The sequence below is a fragment of the Astyanax mexicanus genome, chromosome 1 (genome assembly GCF_023375975.1).
Source record: "Astyanax mexicanus isolate ESR-SI-001 chromosome 1, AstMex3_surface, whole genome shotgun sequence".
Taxonomy (NCBI): Eukaryota; Metazoa; Chordata; class Actinopteri; order Characiformes; family Acestrorhamphidae; genus Astyanax; species Astyanax mexicanus.
Window position 1 is genome coordinate 53,836,411 of NC_064408.1, and position 18,087 is coordinate 53,854,497.

At 39.0% G+C, this 18,087-nt stretch overlaps 1 protein-coding gene across 5 annotated transcripts in view; it reads left to right on the forward strand.

Moving 5' to 3' along the window:
* The window catches only part of sash1a (SAM and SH3 domain containing 1a), a 332,277-nt gene that overhangs the window by 275,114 nt on the left and 39,076 nt on the right, over window positions 1–18,087 (forward strand). For all 5 annotated transcript variants that reach the window (XM_022665489.2, XM_022665493.2, XM_007255656.4 and 2 more), the window contains exon 2: window positions 5,268–5,396. In XM_022665489.2, the coding sequence (XP_022521210.2) occupies window positions 5,268–5,396 (129 nt within the window). The remainder of the gene's footprint in view (window positions 1–5,267; window positions 5,397–18,087) is intronic.

Here is an 18,087-nt window from a genome sequence, read left to right on the forward strand (position 1 = left end):
TTAGCTTAGTTAAAATTGTGTTGACACAGAAATGTGTATATCATTAACCTGATTTTAAAAGTCAGATTAGCACTGTCTATAATTCTCAGCATGTAATCAAACACAACAAATGACATAAAAATAATATATAAACTTAGCATTTAAACCTGTACTGTGGCTCTGGAACTTTCTATTAACAATGTCAAAAAACAATGTGTCTATGTAGTGTAAAGTGAAAGTTTTCTGGACTGTGGTTTGTACACCCATGGCCATGACCATGAATATAGGTGTGTGGTTGGGATTGCAGCACTCTTAAAGACCACATGTTTGCCTTTTAGCTTACTTTCTTATCTAAGCTCAGAGCAACAAGGAACATACCATGCTAAACAACCAGGGCAACATCAACTTATTTTTAAATACAGTAATATAGGCATTTAGGACAGTTTTAAGTCATAAAATGCAAGTTGGTATGCAGCTGTCTTCTTAAGACTAGGACTCTTTTAATAGTTAATGTGAAGGTATTTAATATGAATAGATTTCAAGTCCCCACTGGTTACGTTGTGAAATGTGCTTCCCTAGACTTTTTTCAATGGGTGATTGTTGTTGTAGCACAATAGTCTGGTGTGAATGTAGCATGGATGTTTGGTTTGGGTCGGTGAACTATGCAGAAGAAAACTTAATCTTGCCTCATAAACCCACTTCCTGCCTCTGTTAGTGAGCTGTGCTTGGTTTATATCATCATCTAATACAGGCTGGACTAGCATCTACAAGAATGACAGGAAATTGGATATAAAGGCTGAGGCATTTCACAGACTTAGCCTCTCTTTAGTTAGAAGTGCAGGAATTTACAGTTAGATGAAAGCTTTTTCTTTGCATGCTCCTTGGTGGTCGGAGAGCAGGTCAAGAATGCTGGGTAACTGATTAACAGGAATGCCTTGCAGCCACAGGTCAGAGGTGAAAACTAGAGAGCTTCCATGTTACGCCTCCTCTTTGACAACCCCTTCACTTTACTCCTTTTTCCCTCTTGTGGTGCTGCTTGCATTATACAGAATGTGCCTATTTACTGTCACAGTCAGTTTAACTGTATGCTCCTGGTATACCTATAACTGACTACAAATTAAATTCCACATGCTAATGTGTATATTTCTCTGCTTTCTTTCTGGGAATTTGCTGATTTGCAGTCAAATTTCTCATATCTGGCCAGCTCTCTTAGTCAGTATTGCATGAACTGTGCTAATCTTTAATTTGTTCTCCATCCTGGTAAAAGCTGACAGTCAAAAGGAGTCATTTATTTTCAGTTCTCCCCTACTCAGAGAAACATGCTGCCCCTGAGAAAGTATGGGCTCATTAAGAGTGAATAACAAATCAACAGTGCTTTCTCTTTATGTTGTTACACAACGTTTGGATCCAGGTCCGTGTTGTGGGAGGGTGTGGGCCGTGAGTAAGCATTATTGCATGTTGAGATGGGGCTTAACTAGACTGGAATGAGCTGCTCAGTCCTCTCATAAATGTTTCAGTGTTGCTTTTTAGAGTTAAAAATTTTCTTTACAAGCATATGGAGAAAGCTTCTATATTGCAAGCAAATAGTTACTTTGCATTTTCTTCCTTGTTTTGTGAGCTGAGTATTCCATCACTTCACTCTGATTGGTGCAAGAAGAGCAATTGTACTTGTCTGCATATTTTTTGTCCTTCTGAAACAACTTAGATATTTGAATTCACATTGAGGATGGCGGTGTGGCTGTGCAGGTAGTGTGTGGTGAGTGTGTTGCAAACAAATGTTTTAACAAATGTTTATAACATTTTGTATAAAAAAAAATTATCAACCCTACTTCATTACATCCATAAAATATGGGGACATTTTCTCCTAATTCATTTAATCCTAGATTAATAATAATATTAAAAGGTGTCAGTAAAAGTATTATTAAAATTGTGCTAATAAAATTGTAGTGCTCTTTGGCATGGATGTAATATGTGTGAAATTTTTGCTTCATTTCCAGGCTTCCTGGCTGTGTGTCTGGCGTATTCTTGTGCTCTTAAGCTAGGGTGGTGCCGATGTGTTCAGACTGAATCACTCTGCCTAAACAAGATGTGTCCCTGCCCTTCAATTCTTTATTGTGCATATTAAGGTTGTACTTGATTAAAAACCTGTTATAATATAAATAAAGCTTTCTGATTTGAGAAAAATAAATGATATTGGGCATATAAACTGTCTCTGGTACATATTTGAGCAAATTGAGAACAGTGACATTAATTATTTTGTATCAAACAGCAACAAAGCAAGCATGATTAAATCAAATTAAGCACAAGTTTAAATTGTCCTATGTGACATAGCAGATTGCACAAATGTACAGTATGATGGTGCTGGTATGATATATTGTGGAGCCCTAGTGCTTATGCTACACACTCAAGCTCATATACATATTTACATATAAACACATACAGGCTAACAGTGAGACAACAGTGAGCTTCAAGTTAGGACTGCAATCATCTGCAGTTTAAAACAGTTTATCAACACACACACACACACACACACACACACACATACTGTACACTTGCTTGCACCATGACCTCACTGCTGGCCTAAAATCTCAGGTATGATAATAATGTTGTGGGAGGACCTGGACTAAATGTGTCTATCAGAAACCTCTGCTGCTCCTAGTGCATTTTTGTTTCTCTGTAAGAATGTGCCGATAGTCCATAAACAGACAGTCCGTCCCTCCCTCTGTATCCCCAACATCCTGTCCGATGTCTGTCAGTCTCTCTCTCTCACTCTCTGTCTCTTTCTTGTGTTTCTTTATATGGATTAGAACTCCAGAATTAGCTTTGAATGGGAGGTCAGACAGATCTGGCTCTTCCTTTATTGTGTTACCATTCTCTGGCCTCGCCTGGCCTCTTCCCTGTAATTACATGGCTGCTCTACCCCAGCTTGTTACTGTAGCCCTAGAAAGTGTTAGAACATCACAGGCCTGGAGAGTGGATCAGATCACAATATAGCACAAGGCTGGCACTATTCTCGAAAACGTCAGAAGTCTAGCTTTAAGTTTGAATATTAGCAAAGATCAGGAATTAAGAAAGAAGGAAAGGATTCTTTCAAACTAAACATTCTTTTTATTACAATACTGGCGCTCTACTATGATTCAAAGAAGATCCATGTTTTCCATCTCGTTTTATTTATTTCTTGGGCGGAAATTGATGGAGGTTTTATGTGCTAAACTAGTCGTTGATTACTTTTTGAGCATGAGGAATTTCTTCAGCATCGATATCATGTTTTTGCTGAATAGTTGGTGAGTTCCCAAGCTGTTCAGCATCCACACGCCAGCAGATTGGAATGCGGCTCTTGGAATATCTCCGTGGAAGGAGTGTTCCACTGGGAATGTCAATAATCTGAAGCAATGCGTTGGGAGAAGCCGAGAATGGGATAAGTATCCTCAGCAGACTGAGAAGCAAATGAATTTTGATTAGTTCAACTTTTGACTTCTTACCAGTGTTATTTATGCGTGCAGCTTCATTAATGCTTCTGTTTGTTCTATAGAAGCTTGAAAATGATGGTGAGATTTTTATTAGGTGTTCTGCTTTACGTTAGTGTAGTTTTGACAGTTGAAGTTCTGAAAGTTGTTCATTTTCTTATAATTCAAGGGCGCATAATAAACAGTTAGCCTTAAGGAGTGCTGCCAACAACTCAGTTTTGACCAAAATGCAGCCTGCAACCCTGTCATTTCTAAAGTTTGAACCTCAAAACTAAACTCTCTTGTGTTGCTTGAGAAGTCCAGAATTGTATGTATCCAGAATTAGAGAGTGCTAGTGTTTCTTAATCTATTACTCAGCCTTATTTTAAAGATGGAATCAAGAAGTCTGCTGTGCTTTACAGAAACATGTACAATATGATTTCCTTCGATGTAAAATAAAACAAAAACAAAAAAAACTTTTTTAGACTGTTTTCTAGATTTCTATACATAGAATTGCTTCCTTTACTAAATAGCTCTTTAAGAACCTCTTTTTAGGGTATAATATAAAAGCGCATCTCACCTATATCCAATGGCAAGATCAGATTCATATCCTCACCTCACTACGCATCTTAAGGCTGTATATCTTACATTCAGCCCATTCTCTTTGTGATTGGGTGTGTGAGGCCCTCAGTTTCCTACTGCTGGCCCATACACACAATGACAGGATGTGTGTGTTTGGCAAAGCCATTGCCGGGCAGGAAGAAGGCATTTCTGTTTGACTTTTTAGCATTAAGGACTTTAAAGGCCATCTGGAATGTGCAGTGGTTCGAGGCCAGACCTGGGAAAGGTCTGCTTTCTTTTCTTTTCTTGAATGGAAGCTGAGGTTTTACATCTGCCAATACTGATATGAGTCAGTTTATATTTACCATCCCCCCCAGCTGTGACTTTTGAGAGTTATTAATCATTTTCAAGAGAAAAGAACAATCTTGCAACTTGCTGTTGCTGTTTCAGCAGATGACAACTCCTTTTCCTGCATTTTTCCTTTTACTGTCTGGTCCCTGAGGTCATTTTGGGCTGATATTTAATGACATGGTAGAGTAAGAGACACCCACACAGCTTGTCATTGACACACACACACTCAAAATCACACGTCCGCTTGCTGAGGTCATAGGCAGGCAGCACCAGAGTTGAATGTCACACGCTCAGTTGAACTCGCACACCCAGACAGCTGTCAGGAGGGGTCATTGTACTGCTCAGTGTGTATATGTGCATGTCTGCTTTTGAATTTAAGACTGAATCTCTCTCTGTCAATAAGACAAGGCTTCTGTTGACCACACAAAAACTGCTTTCAGTTTAATTACAATGAATGAATTAAAATTCTACTAAACAAACAGAGTCATATGCATAAACAGTGACAGGGTTATCCCAGAAATAAACAATTACATGCACCATAGGTTCTAGGCTGGGGAAAGACGTGATTAGAAGAATGTGCACAGTCACTGATTATCTTTGTAATGTACTATGTAGTTATTAAATTGGAGGGTGTGTTTGTGTGTTTATTGTGGTTCTTTGCTCTGACGTGTTGGCTGGCATTGTTGGTATTAATCAGTAGTTAGCACAGTTGTCTGCGAAGGATTGAGCACTTTTGCTTAAATTATGTTTATTTTCTACATTAAGCACACTTCACCATGTATTAATGCACCACTATTGCTTCATTAAAAAAAAAAAAGAAATAAAAATACAAAATGTCTGTTTTTCCTCTTTTCTTTGGGCTGTGATTTTTTTTGTTCTGGTCAATATTGTAGCCTAATCAACTTTTTCTGTATTTCTTTGTGTGTGCAGGACGGTTCTCTGGGTAATATAGATGACCTGGCCCAGGAGTACTCGGAATACTATAATACATGCTTCAGTGACGTCAGTGAGCGCATGGAGGAGCTACGCAAGCGCAGAGTTTCTCAGGAGTTAGAGATGGTGAGTTGATTCCCCCATAAACAAGAGAAATACAAACATATACAAACATGCCACATATTATAGGACAAAAATTAGTATTGTGTCTCATGTAAGTAAAAGAACAGTGCACTGACCTGTGGGATATGTGTGCAGAATGTCTTGCGTTGAATGTTCCAGACTTATTTGTTTACATGGACCATTCTGGTCACATGCCGCCAGTCACAAACATTACCACCCATACCAGCTGGCCACCAATGACAATAGACTTTAATTTAAGGCTGAATGTTGGTCATGTCACCAAATGACCAAAAAATTACATATTACAATTACAATAACTTCTATTACTGTTACGTGCCTGCAGAGATAGAAATGCCCACGTTGGGTAAAAAAGCTCATATTTATTTGTGGTACACATGTGACACTGTGAATCAACTAATGTTAAATGGTTAGAGTACAGCTTCAGAAATTGAGTGTTTTGTCCATCTGTCACTTACTATCAGACCTCAGTTGAATTAACAACACACCACTTCACCTTACCATGAGCATACTGACCAGTGTTTAACTTTACAAACAAAATAAGGCTTCTCATATTATATAGGTGTAGGCTGAGGTAGCTGTCCCCTGAGGTAACACCTGATGATCAATTGTTGACCTAATGTTGTCCTACAGCTTTTGGCTTATGTCTGTGTATGCTCAACTATTACAAGTCTTTTGTATGTACATAAATGCACACTTGTCTACTGGTGGGTCCATTTTTGAAGTATATACTGAGAAATATTAATGAACAGATGGTAGTTGTTGATGTTCAGTACATCAAAACCTAATAGCCCTGGGAAGCACTACCTGGAATCTTATAAAGTTATAAAGAGTTTGTCTGGAAACTATTAATACAGTAAAATGCTTACCATATTTTAGCTAATTTTATCTATGAAAAAGCACATCATTCAGAACAGAGGGATTTCTTCTCCCTCTCTTTTTGTTAAGTCCTGTTGTGAACAGTTGGAGATTGTACCTAGTACAGCATGGCAGTGATCCTCACTCGTATCAGCTAGGTCAAAATGCTATGACTTATACTTGGTCCAGCAAAGCTGTTCAACTGACCTAGGTACACAAGATCCACTCAGTATTTTTCCTATTTCTTGTTGTTGAAGAATGCTAAATTTATTAGCACTGCTTAACCTGACTGCCTGGTATCTTAATTGCAGCTTTGACCATAAAACCGAGCTTGGCCAAGCTGGCCGTGGATTTCTGTCTATCCATGCTCCTTGACAGGAAACCACAAAATTTTTCCTTCAGTTTAGTCCTTCACATGCCTTTTTTCACAGAACGGCCTCTGCAGACCTGTGATCACATCATATTTTCAAGAACTGTCCAAGAACATTCAAAAATATAGACAGATGTCAGCAAACATCTCTCTCTCCCCCTCTGTCTCTCTTTCGTTTAGTCTCTATTTCTCTTGTTCGCTCTGTGTTTGGATTGTCTGTAGGGTTTCTCTGCGCGAGGAGAAGGCCACTAGCTGGGTTTGTTTTTGTTTACTTTGTGTTTCTGAAGACGCCAGCCGTGGCTTCTCGCACTCAAAGCGCCTGTGTTCTCAGCCTCCATCCCGGGGATGTAGGCTAGTGGGCCACCCCGGGGTTGCTAAGGAACGGGTGGACCTATCAAAACATGCAGCTGGGGCTGGCATAGCCTGGCCAGTGGATTTTTTTTTCTAAAAGAAGCAAAGAAAAAAAAAACATGAAGTGAGAGAGAAAGAAAACATTCTAATGTTCCTGCTCAGCTGTGATGGCTGACCCGGGTGAGTCCAGGCTGTGGTAGCTAAGCTTTTGTAACACAAGGTCAGAGGTTTTCCAATGTTTTCATAAAGAGTATGTGTAATAATGTGTCACGCTCCTGCTCATTTATGTGCAATAATAGAATTTATTCATTTTGTTATATCATATTTAAATTTGTATATATGTATATTCATGTATATATGGGTTTAATTCCACAGTGGATGTTTCACATCTTGCTCATGATACTGTCTGTGCATCAGCCAAACCACTCTGCCTGATTATCACTAACAGTTTTCTGTTAGGTAAGACAAAATCCTAAGTTTAATTGTAGATACGTGTAACACTTAGTTTGTTCAGTATGAATAGCATTTGCCCAAGCAATTATTAATAACAGGGTTAACACACAACGGGGTTAAAAAAATACATGCATACATTTTATGGGATATTTAATATTATATTTATGGCTTTGGCATACTAAATGTTGTTATTCAGGTAGGTGAATTTAGAGTTATCTGGTGTATTGAACCTTAGTTAGCTTAGGTAAGATGATGTTTTTTACTACATTTTGTCAGTGTTTCCTAACCCTGGACCTAAAGGTGTCCTTCCCTTTGTATTTATTTTCTACTCATAACACACCTGACCCAAATAATCTGCCCATTAACAAGACTTTTTGAGGTATAGGGGACCTGTTTAAACATTTAATCCTGAACAATTCTTAACAAGGTGCCTCCAGGACTGAGAAATATTGATTTTATCAATACAGGCAAATATATGGCATTATAACAGTTTTGTTTAATTTGCATAAAAGTAAAAATGCTACATGCTGAAAGGCTTTTAATATGTTATTTTAAACCAACAGATTTATTGACAGCATTTTAAAAAAACTACCTCTCATGAAATAGTTCAGTGGTCAGGATGCAGACAGCTTGAATCAAGAAGCTGTTTTTCACCGCACCATTGGCAGTGCCTCTTCTGTGAGCACTGATTCATTTTTTTGTAGCACTTTTATTATCCATCCTTTAAAACGGGTTTCCCAGTTAATAGTGGAAACTTAATATGGCAGACCACCAAGACCAAAAGAATGAAGCAAGAAGACGATACTCTAAACCTGCCGTGATTTTAGTGTTGATTGCAGCAGTAGGTTTGTTTTTCTCTGGTGTTATTGATTTATCAAGAGTTTATTTTGTGTGAATGACTTCTTCAGGACTAGACTAAGTGTAACCCTAGATTTAAGGCTCAGTTCAAGTTCCCTGCTTTAACATGTGTTAATAAAACCAGGCCTGGGGCTGCTGGTGACAGAGGAAGTATAATCTTGGGTTGGTCTGGGAACAGAGACAGTGAAGTAGGTCATCTGTGTCTCTGGTCTCGTTGGTTTTGTGCCATGCTGAAGTGAGAGGAAGTGCTAAGCTGGACTTGCCACAGACTAGGGAGAGACTTGGCAAATGGAGACTAGGGCAGTTTGGATCAAATGATGGGGATTTACTGGGAACATTAGAGCGTTCCACAGCTGGAGAGGGCTGCTAGATGAGTTAGAACAGCAGGAAGCCTAGATCCCTCTTCCTCTCTTTCTCTCTCTTTCTCTGCCTGCATGCACAGTAATACAGCAATGCTTCATTTGTCCAGCTTTGGCCTGGTGTAAGAACATGTTAATCACTTTATGATGCAAGATGCCAGTTCTTGAGTATTCCCATTTACCTTTATTTTTTAGGGTGCAGTATGTTTTAATAATTCCATCAGATCAATAAGTGATCCACATTTAGACTGTGTTCTATTTCTATGGCCATGTTGCCCTTTTTTGCCTCCACTGTGTGTCTTGGGGCACGTGGCTGCTGGCCAGGCGTATGCTGAACTCCCTCAGGGCCAGTAGCAGGTGATTATGTCAATGTTGATTGGCTGTTTAAATGCCAGCCTAATGGCCTGATATTTCTGCCTCTCCTCAGAGACGTGACCTTTATGTGCTGTATTTTTAAAGACTCTTCTCTTTGCTTCTCTTCTTGTTCCACTTTCTATTTTCTTCTATTCTCTTTTATTTTCTTCATTTCACTAGTTTTCTTAGTTCTTCTCTGCTCTTCTCTGCGTCCATTCTCTACTCTACTGTTCTCTTTTCTTTCTCTCTAATATTTTATTTTTTAACCTCTTTTCTCTCATTCTACCTCTTTCTTTTCTTCTTGTCTTTTCTCTTCAGTTTTCATGTCTTTATCTCTCCTTTTCTTCACCAATCAAGTATGCAGGCAGCTAACCACTGTTCGTAAGGCATGCAACCCCTGCAGTAAAGGTCAGGCTTGTCTTAGGAGCTGGACACACAGTCCAAGGGTGAAAGGTTGTTCACTCTAACACAACACTGAGTTCCATTGTGGCAGTGGCAGGAGAGATGAAGTGCATTCAGTCTTTAGCTGAACAGAGCATAAAACACTAACACAGTCTACATTGTAGTGTCTGTGTACAAAGCAGGGCGAATGCTCACCACTGGAATTCCCTCATTGCATGTGCAGCGCTCCACTTTTGACGTTCAAAGGAGAAGTTCACAGTGCTTCTTTGCTTTCACTTCTCACTGCACTTCTTTCTATTACAGCAAACACCAGCCTTTCTCAGATGGCCCAGACATGCGAAGGAATCGGAATTTAGTTCATTTTCATTTCCCTTTGTACCGTAAAGCAGGATTTTCCCCACTTCTGTCCGGTTTGGACACAGCACAATGAAACTGAACATTCTCTTAATGAAGTACACATGATTCAGCTCATTCATCAGTAAGCAAGCATCTAAATTAATGAATCAAGGTCACTTTTACTAATAAAGACCACTAAATGCTTCCTGGCTGTTGGCCAGAGGTCAGTAATTTATAACCAGGGTTGTTTTGTAAGACATGGCCTATCATGGGACAAAAACATATGATATATGTATCAGTATATCTCTCTGTCTGCCTGCATGTCAGTCTGTGTGTCTCTCTTTCTCTCTCTCTCTTTCATTTTATGCTTTCCCTGAATCTGAATGAAGTCTGAATGTCTGCCAATCTATTTCTTTCTTTGCATTTTTGTATCTCTCTCTCTTCCCTGCTCTGTCCTTCTCTCCCTTTACTTGTTATTTTAAGAGTTGTGTGATAATAAAGGACATAAGAAAACATCCTGTCACTAGAATGTGCCGTATAGTGAAATGCTCATTATGCTAAGAACACAAAGGAGCCCACCCTACAGAAACCAACCCCCCTGTTCTGTTTGCCTTTATATCTCCTTTTCCTTTCATTTAGCTCTGCGTTCTCTACTCTTTCCATCATTCATGTAGCTCTACTCCCTCTAATCTCACCATCGCTAGGCACTTTTAGCCAAAGCTGGTGGGCTGTCAGCAATAACATCTCCAAAGCAAATTGGAGATGAAGTCATGCGTCCCTTCCACAGCCATGTCGAGATACAGCCCACATCAGCACAAAACCCCCCGGTAGCACTATCAGTAAACTGTGTTCATTGCGCAGACTTGCAGTGTAATAAATATTTGTATTCATTGTATTGCCATCATACTCCCCATGCAGCTGAGTTATTTCAAGTAGAATCATTTTGGCTCACTACATGATACACTGATAGCTGTAAGAATAAACTAAAGCTTATCAAATTACTAGTTGTTTTAGTGGCATCCCAGAAACATTGAATTTAAAATAGGATATTTTAAATGCTTAGTTTCCTAACATGGAAATTATAACCATGTTTACATGTTACACCAAGCTATTCTTCTTTAGTCTTTGTACTTTCACGTGAACTTTAAATCATGCATTGTCTCCACATGGACCCTCCAAATGGTCCCTAAATAGCTGCTGTAGATCAGACATTGTCCCCTTTAAATTAGACATTGTTCCCAAATGCCCCCTTTAAATTTTACATTTTCCTCAAGTTGATGCTTCAGATCAGACATTTCTCAACATTAACCCTTTAATTTAGACATTTTCTGCACATGGACCCTTAAAACCAAACATTGTCCCCATATATTGCTCACATGTTTCTCTATTTACTTTTCTTCTTGTATAATATGTCAGGGTGACTCCAGCATCAGATCTTGTCTGCAGTCAGGCATGCACAAACGAGCCCTACTAGCTGCCTCGGGTCACAGTGCACCACCCCAGTCATTACTGCCCCATAACTCAGGAAGCCTTCACTCCTACTGCTGCAAATGTGAGCCCGGTGCAGGTCCTTTCAGCTCACAGCCCTTAATCGCTCTCTACTCTGCTCGTATCCATGTTATGAGTTTGTTGATATATTTTGTATATTTTATAAGTCATTGAGGGCTTTGTCTGCAAGTGTTTAATGAGTTTAGGAGTGGCTCTTATATTAGTTTTTCTTGTTCTCTGGAAGTTTTCTTTTTGTCATGCTCTGCCTTTTTGCTGTTTTCTTGCTCTCCCCCTCCCTCATCTCTGTGCCTCTGTCCCTGTAGTTCAGGCATGTTGTGATGTGGTGGTGTATCCTGGGGCATATGAGCTTCAGTTCATTCCTGGATGATACTAGGTTATGTTCTAGAAAGTTGGAGGCTATCCCAGTCCAGATAAACACATATTATCAGTGCATGTTATTGTTGTTTATTAATGGAAATAGCTGTGTGTATTCATATGCTTACAGCTGTTCAGTTTGGTTCCAGAGTGTGTGTGTGTGTGTGTGTGTGTGTGTGTGTGTATATATATATATATATATATATATATATATATATATATACCTGGAGGTATCCTTTGATCTTGGTGTGGTGGATTCCGATCTCCTTCCTTGGCGCTCTCCACACGTAAATCCTTAAGTTCCCCTGGTTTCACACACCTTCCAGTGGAGAACTTCTACAATATATACAGTTGAGGACGATATTATTAGCCCCCCTATGAAATTTTAAGTCTCCTCAAGATTCTGGCAAGATCCTTTTTAGCAGAGCAAGGCAGTTCTAACAGAGCATTTCTGAACATACAATTTTTCATTAGAAGGACCAAAATATTTATATTTGTGCACCAAAATATTATTATGTAAGAATAAGCTAAAATGACCAGGGACATTATTATTAGCCCCCTTTAAGAAATTAACATTTATTAAGTCATCACACAAGCCACTTTTGTGCAGTGATGTGCTTTACCTTCTCAGGTGATGTGCATAAGGGTGATCAGGTGAAACAGATGACTGCACTCAATTAAGTTACCGTATTTTTCGGACTATAAGGCGCACTTAAAAACTTTTAATTTTCACAAAAATTGACAGTGCGTCTTATAATACGGTGCGCCTTTTGTATGGATTTTACTCGTCAGGTTGTAAGGAGCAGTAAACACACACTCCGTGCAGCGTTATAGAGATTTTCAGTGCTATACAGAGTCCAGAGCCGTGCAGCTCCGAGGCTGGAGCAGCAATAGCATTAGCTAGATGCTAACCGCTAAGCTAGCTAGCTTATTCACTGTTCAGAGATCAGTATTATCTAAATTTTACTCGTCAGGTTGTAAGGAGCAGTAAACACACACTCCGTGCAGCGTTATACAGAGTTTCAGTGCTATACAGAGTCCAGAGCCGTGCAGCTCCGAGGCTGGAGCAGCAAATAGCATTAGCTAGCTTATTCACTGTTCAGAGATCAGTATTATCTAAATTTTACCCGTCAGGTGTAAGGAGCAGTAAACACACACTCCGTGCAGAGCCGTGCCGCTCCGAGGCTGGAGCAGCAATAAATAGCATTAGCTAGATGCTAACCGCTTAGCTAGCTAGCTTTTTCACTGTTCAGAGATCAGTATTTTCTAAATTTAGCACTTTTAATACTGCTGGAGCAGTATTATTAGAGTTAGATGCTAATCGCTAAGCGTTCACCGTTCAGAGGTGAGTTATCGGCCTGTAAGTCTGTGCTGCTTTGCCTGGCTAGCATTAGCTAGATACTAAGCGCTAACTCTCTCAGAGGTGAGTTTTATCAGCCTGTAATCTGCTTGTTTACCGTGTTAAAACAAGCTACGGGGGACGAATCGCTAGCTAATATCTCACTGTCTTACCACAACACGCAGGATTACTCAGTGTAACGCTGTCGTTTAAGTTTGGGTTAACTTTACTAGTTTAGGGGACTAGCTAGCGTGCTAGCGGATAGCTATGCTAACGCTGGTGCAGCAAGCCTTAGTGGACATCTGGAAATCTAAGCTTACTGTAAATAAACTGAAGCACGTTACTCACCCAAATAAACAGTTTTCAGGAGAGGAATCTGTGTAGATTAATATCCAGCACTCGTTTGACTTTGAAAGAGCTAACGTTAGATTTGTATACTGAGACGCTCCACCGGCAAGCGACCACCCCCGGTGGGGGAAGGGAAACATGGCGCCACCCCTGTTCACTTTGATATAGGCACCCTTTCTAGTGTCACTTAACGCGCCTTATAATGCGATGCGTCCTATGTATGGAAAAATAGCAGAAAATAGGCGTTCTTTGATAGTGCGTCTTATAATACGGTGCGCCTTATAGTCCGAAAAATACGGTAAGTTAATTAACTCATTTAAGTTAAAACATGGTATAAAAGCCTCATTATGGAGCTGGCAGTTGAGGAAGCCAAAAACAAAGGAAATCAGTTTGGACCTGAGAAAAAGAATTATTGATGCACACAAAGCAGGAGAGGGATATACAAAGATATTCAAGTGTTTCCAAGTGTCAAGAACTGGAGTGAGAGGCATCATTCAGAGATTCAAAGACAGCAACACAGTGCAGAACAAGCCTGGCAGAGGTAGAAAGAGAAAGATTTCAGAGAGACTGGAAAGAATACTAGTGAGAAATGTGTCTAGAGACCCCAGATTAACTTCCAAGGCACTGGCAAATGACTTGGCCACATCAGGAATCATAGTCTCTAAGAAGACCATCACTAGAGCTCTGCACAGGAATGACCTGCGAGCGTGCAGACCAAGAAAAACTCCACTTTTGAGGAAGCGGCACCTTCAAGCAAGACTTAAGTATGCTCGGGACAACCTGGAGAAAAAATATTCATACTGGAAGCGTGTCTTATGGTCTGATGAGACTAAACTAGAGCTCTTTGGCCACAGGGACACTGCTTATGTTTGGAGAAAAAAAGGACAGGCATTCAACCCAAAGAACATCATCCCCACAGTGAAGCATGGTGGTGGGAGTATTATGCTATGGGGATGCTTCAGTGCATCTGGAACTGGAAATCTTGTCAAGGTGGATGGAATCATGAATAAAGAAAAATATGTGACTATTTTGAAAGAGAACCTTAAGCAGTCAGCTGTGAAACTGGGTCTGAGACGTCACTTCATTTTCCAACATGACAATGATCCTAAACACACATCCCTCCTGGTGAAGAACTATCTCCAGATGACCAAAGTGAATGTCATTGAATGGCCTGCACAAAGCCCTGACTTAAATCCAATAGAAAATCTGTGGGGTGACCTAAAGAAAAATGTCCATGCAAGACAACCATCGAATCTAGAGGAACTTGAGAGATTTGCCAAAGAAGAATGGGCCAGGATTCCTCAAATGAAGTGTGAGAGACTTGTTGTAAACTACAACAAACGTCTGCAGGCAGTAATCCAGCAAAAAGGATACACAATTAACTATTAGGATGTGGGGGGCTAATAATTTTGATCCTGATAGTTTTTGTGTTTTGTGTAATATCTTCATTTCTGAGTGGAATATAATATAGTGTAAGCATCCAAAATAAAACTACGATGTCTAAAAAAGCTGTGTTTAGTTTATTTTGCTCTGGTTAATATCACTTGGAAAATCCTTAGAAAACAAGGACTATTTTGTAAGGGGGCTAATAATATCGTCCTCAACTGTATATATATATATATATATATATATATATATATATATATATATATATATATATATATATATATATATATATTGTAGAAGTTCTCCACTGGAATATATACTCTGGAATATAATCAAAATGAAGATGGGTGATCAGAAACCATCAAACCAAGCTGAACTGATTGAATTGTTGCACCAGTAGTATCATAACATTATCCAAAAGCAAAGTATAAGACAGTAGAACATACCAAGATGCATAAAAACTGTGATTAAAAACCACCAGGTTCATTTCACCAAATATTAACTTCTGAACTCAGTTTATGAATATGAACTTGTTTTTTTTTTGTTTTTTTTTTTGCATTATTTGAGGTCTGAAAGCTCTGCATAATTTTTTTTATTTCAGCCATTTCTCATTTTCTGCAAATAATTGCTCTAAATGACAATATTTTTATTTGGAATTTGGGAGAAATGTTGTCTGTAGTTTATAGAATTAAACAACAATGTTCATTTTACTCAAATATATATACCTATAGATAGCAAAATCAGAGAAACTGATGTAGAAACTGAAGTGGGCTCTTATTTTTTTACAGAGCTGTAGTTTTTAGATATTCAAATATCTGCCCAAGGGCCACATTTAAGCCAGAAACTAAATGCTCATCGTGCAGCAAGATAATGATCCAAATACTCTGCCTGAAAAAGCTTCACAGAAAAACATTTACAGTCTGTGGATCACAGGCTTGATGCAATTATTGAAAGCAATTTTTGCTAAATATATTTTAACAAATTAAGATGTTTTCTTTTTGTATCTTTCTACATTATGACTGAAATGCACTGAGAAGTGAAAGTTATGATATAAGGCTCTTTATTGAGGTCACTGCTGAAGGAAAAAGCGTGACTTATTAAGAAAACAGGGACTTTAGGCAGTGTGTGCCTAGACGTGCCTGCGTACTGGGAAGTGCTTTGGCGGTGTTGCTTGTGGAGTGACAGGACAGACATTACCAGCCAGACCTGTGTTTGTGTGTGCAGTAATGATTAGTCATGTGTACTGGATGCTCAGGTAAGTCTGGCTGTTCAGGCCTTCCCACTCACCCACCTGCGGTCTCTGCTGACTCTCTGCCTTCTGGAGCCCAGAGTCTCCCTTAGTTTACCACAACCACATCCACCTACAGCACACTGCAGCCCCTCTATAGCCTGTTTATACAGACAGACACCATCTGTGTATGTGTGTTTACAACGTATTACGGGTGAAACAATTCACTCGGTCTAGAGTTTGCTTTAATTTTTGGTACTAATTTTTGGTAAGATTTTTACAACTAGGGGTGGGCGATATGGCCCTAAAATAATATCACGATATTTATTGGTTTTTCCACGATAACAATACTCTTGGCGATATGACAAAACTCTGAATAAAAAAAATACTACTGCAACAAAATGAAAATGAAATTATATTATTGCATACTATTTAATATGGCACACCCCTAACTGATTTATTAAAAATAAACAAGAATTTTATTAGATTTGTAAGAGAAGTCCATGATCCAGAATGTCATGATACTAATAATGAACACCAAATATCTCCATTTATCCAGGATTTAAGTGAAATCAATTATACTGTACAGATATAATCTGTCTCTAGTATATATATAATGCTAAATGATAACAGTGTGAGTTATTCTTTTACTAAAAATATCAAAAAAGTTGTTTTTGGATGGTATGGCATTATCTTTCAGGATATAATATCTTTCTAGTAATTTGATATAATTTCTGTTTTTTTGCAAACTCTAGGTGTTTAGACAATGTGTTTGCATTAGCTTTATTAATTATAAGAATGCTTATTTCCACTAATACTTTATCACATATCAACAATCCTTATTGTGACGTTTGTGTAGATGTTTGCACTGCTATATTGCAAGATTTCCCTCCGTCCACTCCCTATTCACTTATTGCACTGCTGCTAATGTAATTTAATCCTATTTTCCATATTTTAATCTCTTCAAATGAGACCGAATTATAATTGCTGTCCACATTTAGTTATGTGGTATGTCTTGTATTTTGCTTGTGTATTTGTGTTTTTGACTTTTTACTAGCTTGTTTGTGGAAGCCCTGCAAAGTATTTATATTTTTAAATGATGGGGGACAAGTTTATATTTATATATTTCTCTCTCTGAGCACTTTTATGACCTTTAAAAATATATTTTTCTTTAATAACTGTTATTTGACTCCCTGTCCCCTGAGGCCTGTGTGCTAAATGACCTCTCAGAAAATTGTCTTTCTGTCCTCCTGTTCAATCAGTGTTGTGTTATGGAGTCTGTATTTATGTGTGTTTGTATGTGTGTGTCTTCTTTGTGGCTTGTGCTCTGGTCGCAGTGTGACGTTCATTAGGCTAAAGGACTCCAGTGAGAAGCAGCCAAACCAGTCATGCATAAGCAATCAGCATCAGCAGCACTTCAGTAAAAAGCATTTACTTCACTGTCCTGCTTCTTACCTACTTCTCCTCTCCTCAAAACCATACACACATTATAGAGGAACAGACATGCTCTGTTCCTAGCTTATATAAAATGACTTCCTTTTTCCATGTGAATGGAAAACTGAAAACTGTTTATAGACACTGTAGCTATCTGTCTACCGTGTACTTTATTGAAGGTTATATACATATGTACAAGTGTTTTTAGGAATAGTCCAATCCCTAATGTGTCATATTCTATGCTTTTCTAGATTGTACACATGTAACCTCTCATTTCTCTCACTCATCTGTGAAAGGGAGCAATCCAATAATGTGAAAGGTATGATCGACAAACAAAGACTACAGTTTTTTTCCCATTTTCTTCACAATTTTGCACAGCCAATTATTAGGACTCCCCCTATCACTAGTAATGCCCCAACACACCAGGAGGTGAAGACTAGCACATGCCTCCCCTGATACATGTGAAGTTAGCCACCACTTCTTTTTGAGCTGCTGCTGATGTAGCATTGCTGAGTAGCATCACAGCAAACTTAAAGGAAAGCGCAGTGACTCTGTGCCGATACATCAGCTCACAGACGCCCTGTGCTGTGGACATCACCCTTTAGTGATTTGGGGAGAGAGCGCCATCTACCCACCTGGAGGGAGCAGGGCCAATTTTGCTCCCTCTGAATGCCGGCAGCTTGATGGCAAAGCTGCATGAGCTGTGGTTCAAACCTGTGACCTCCCGCTCATTGTGG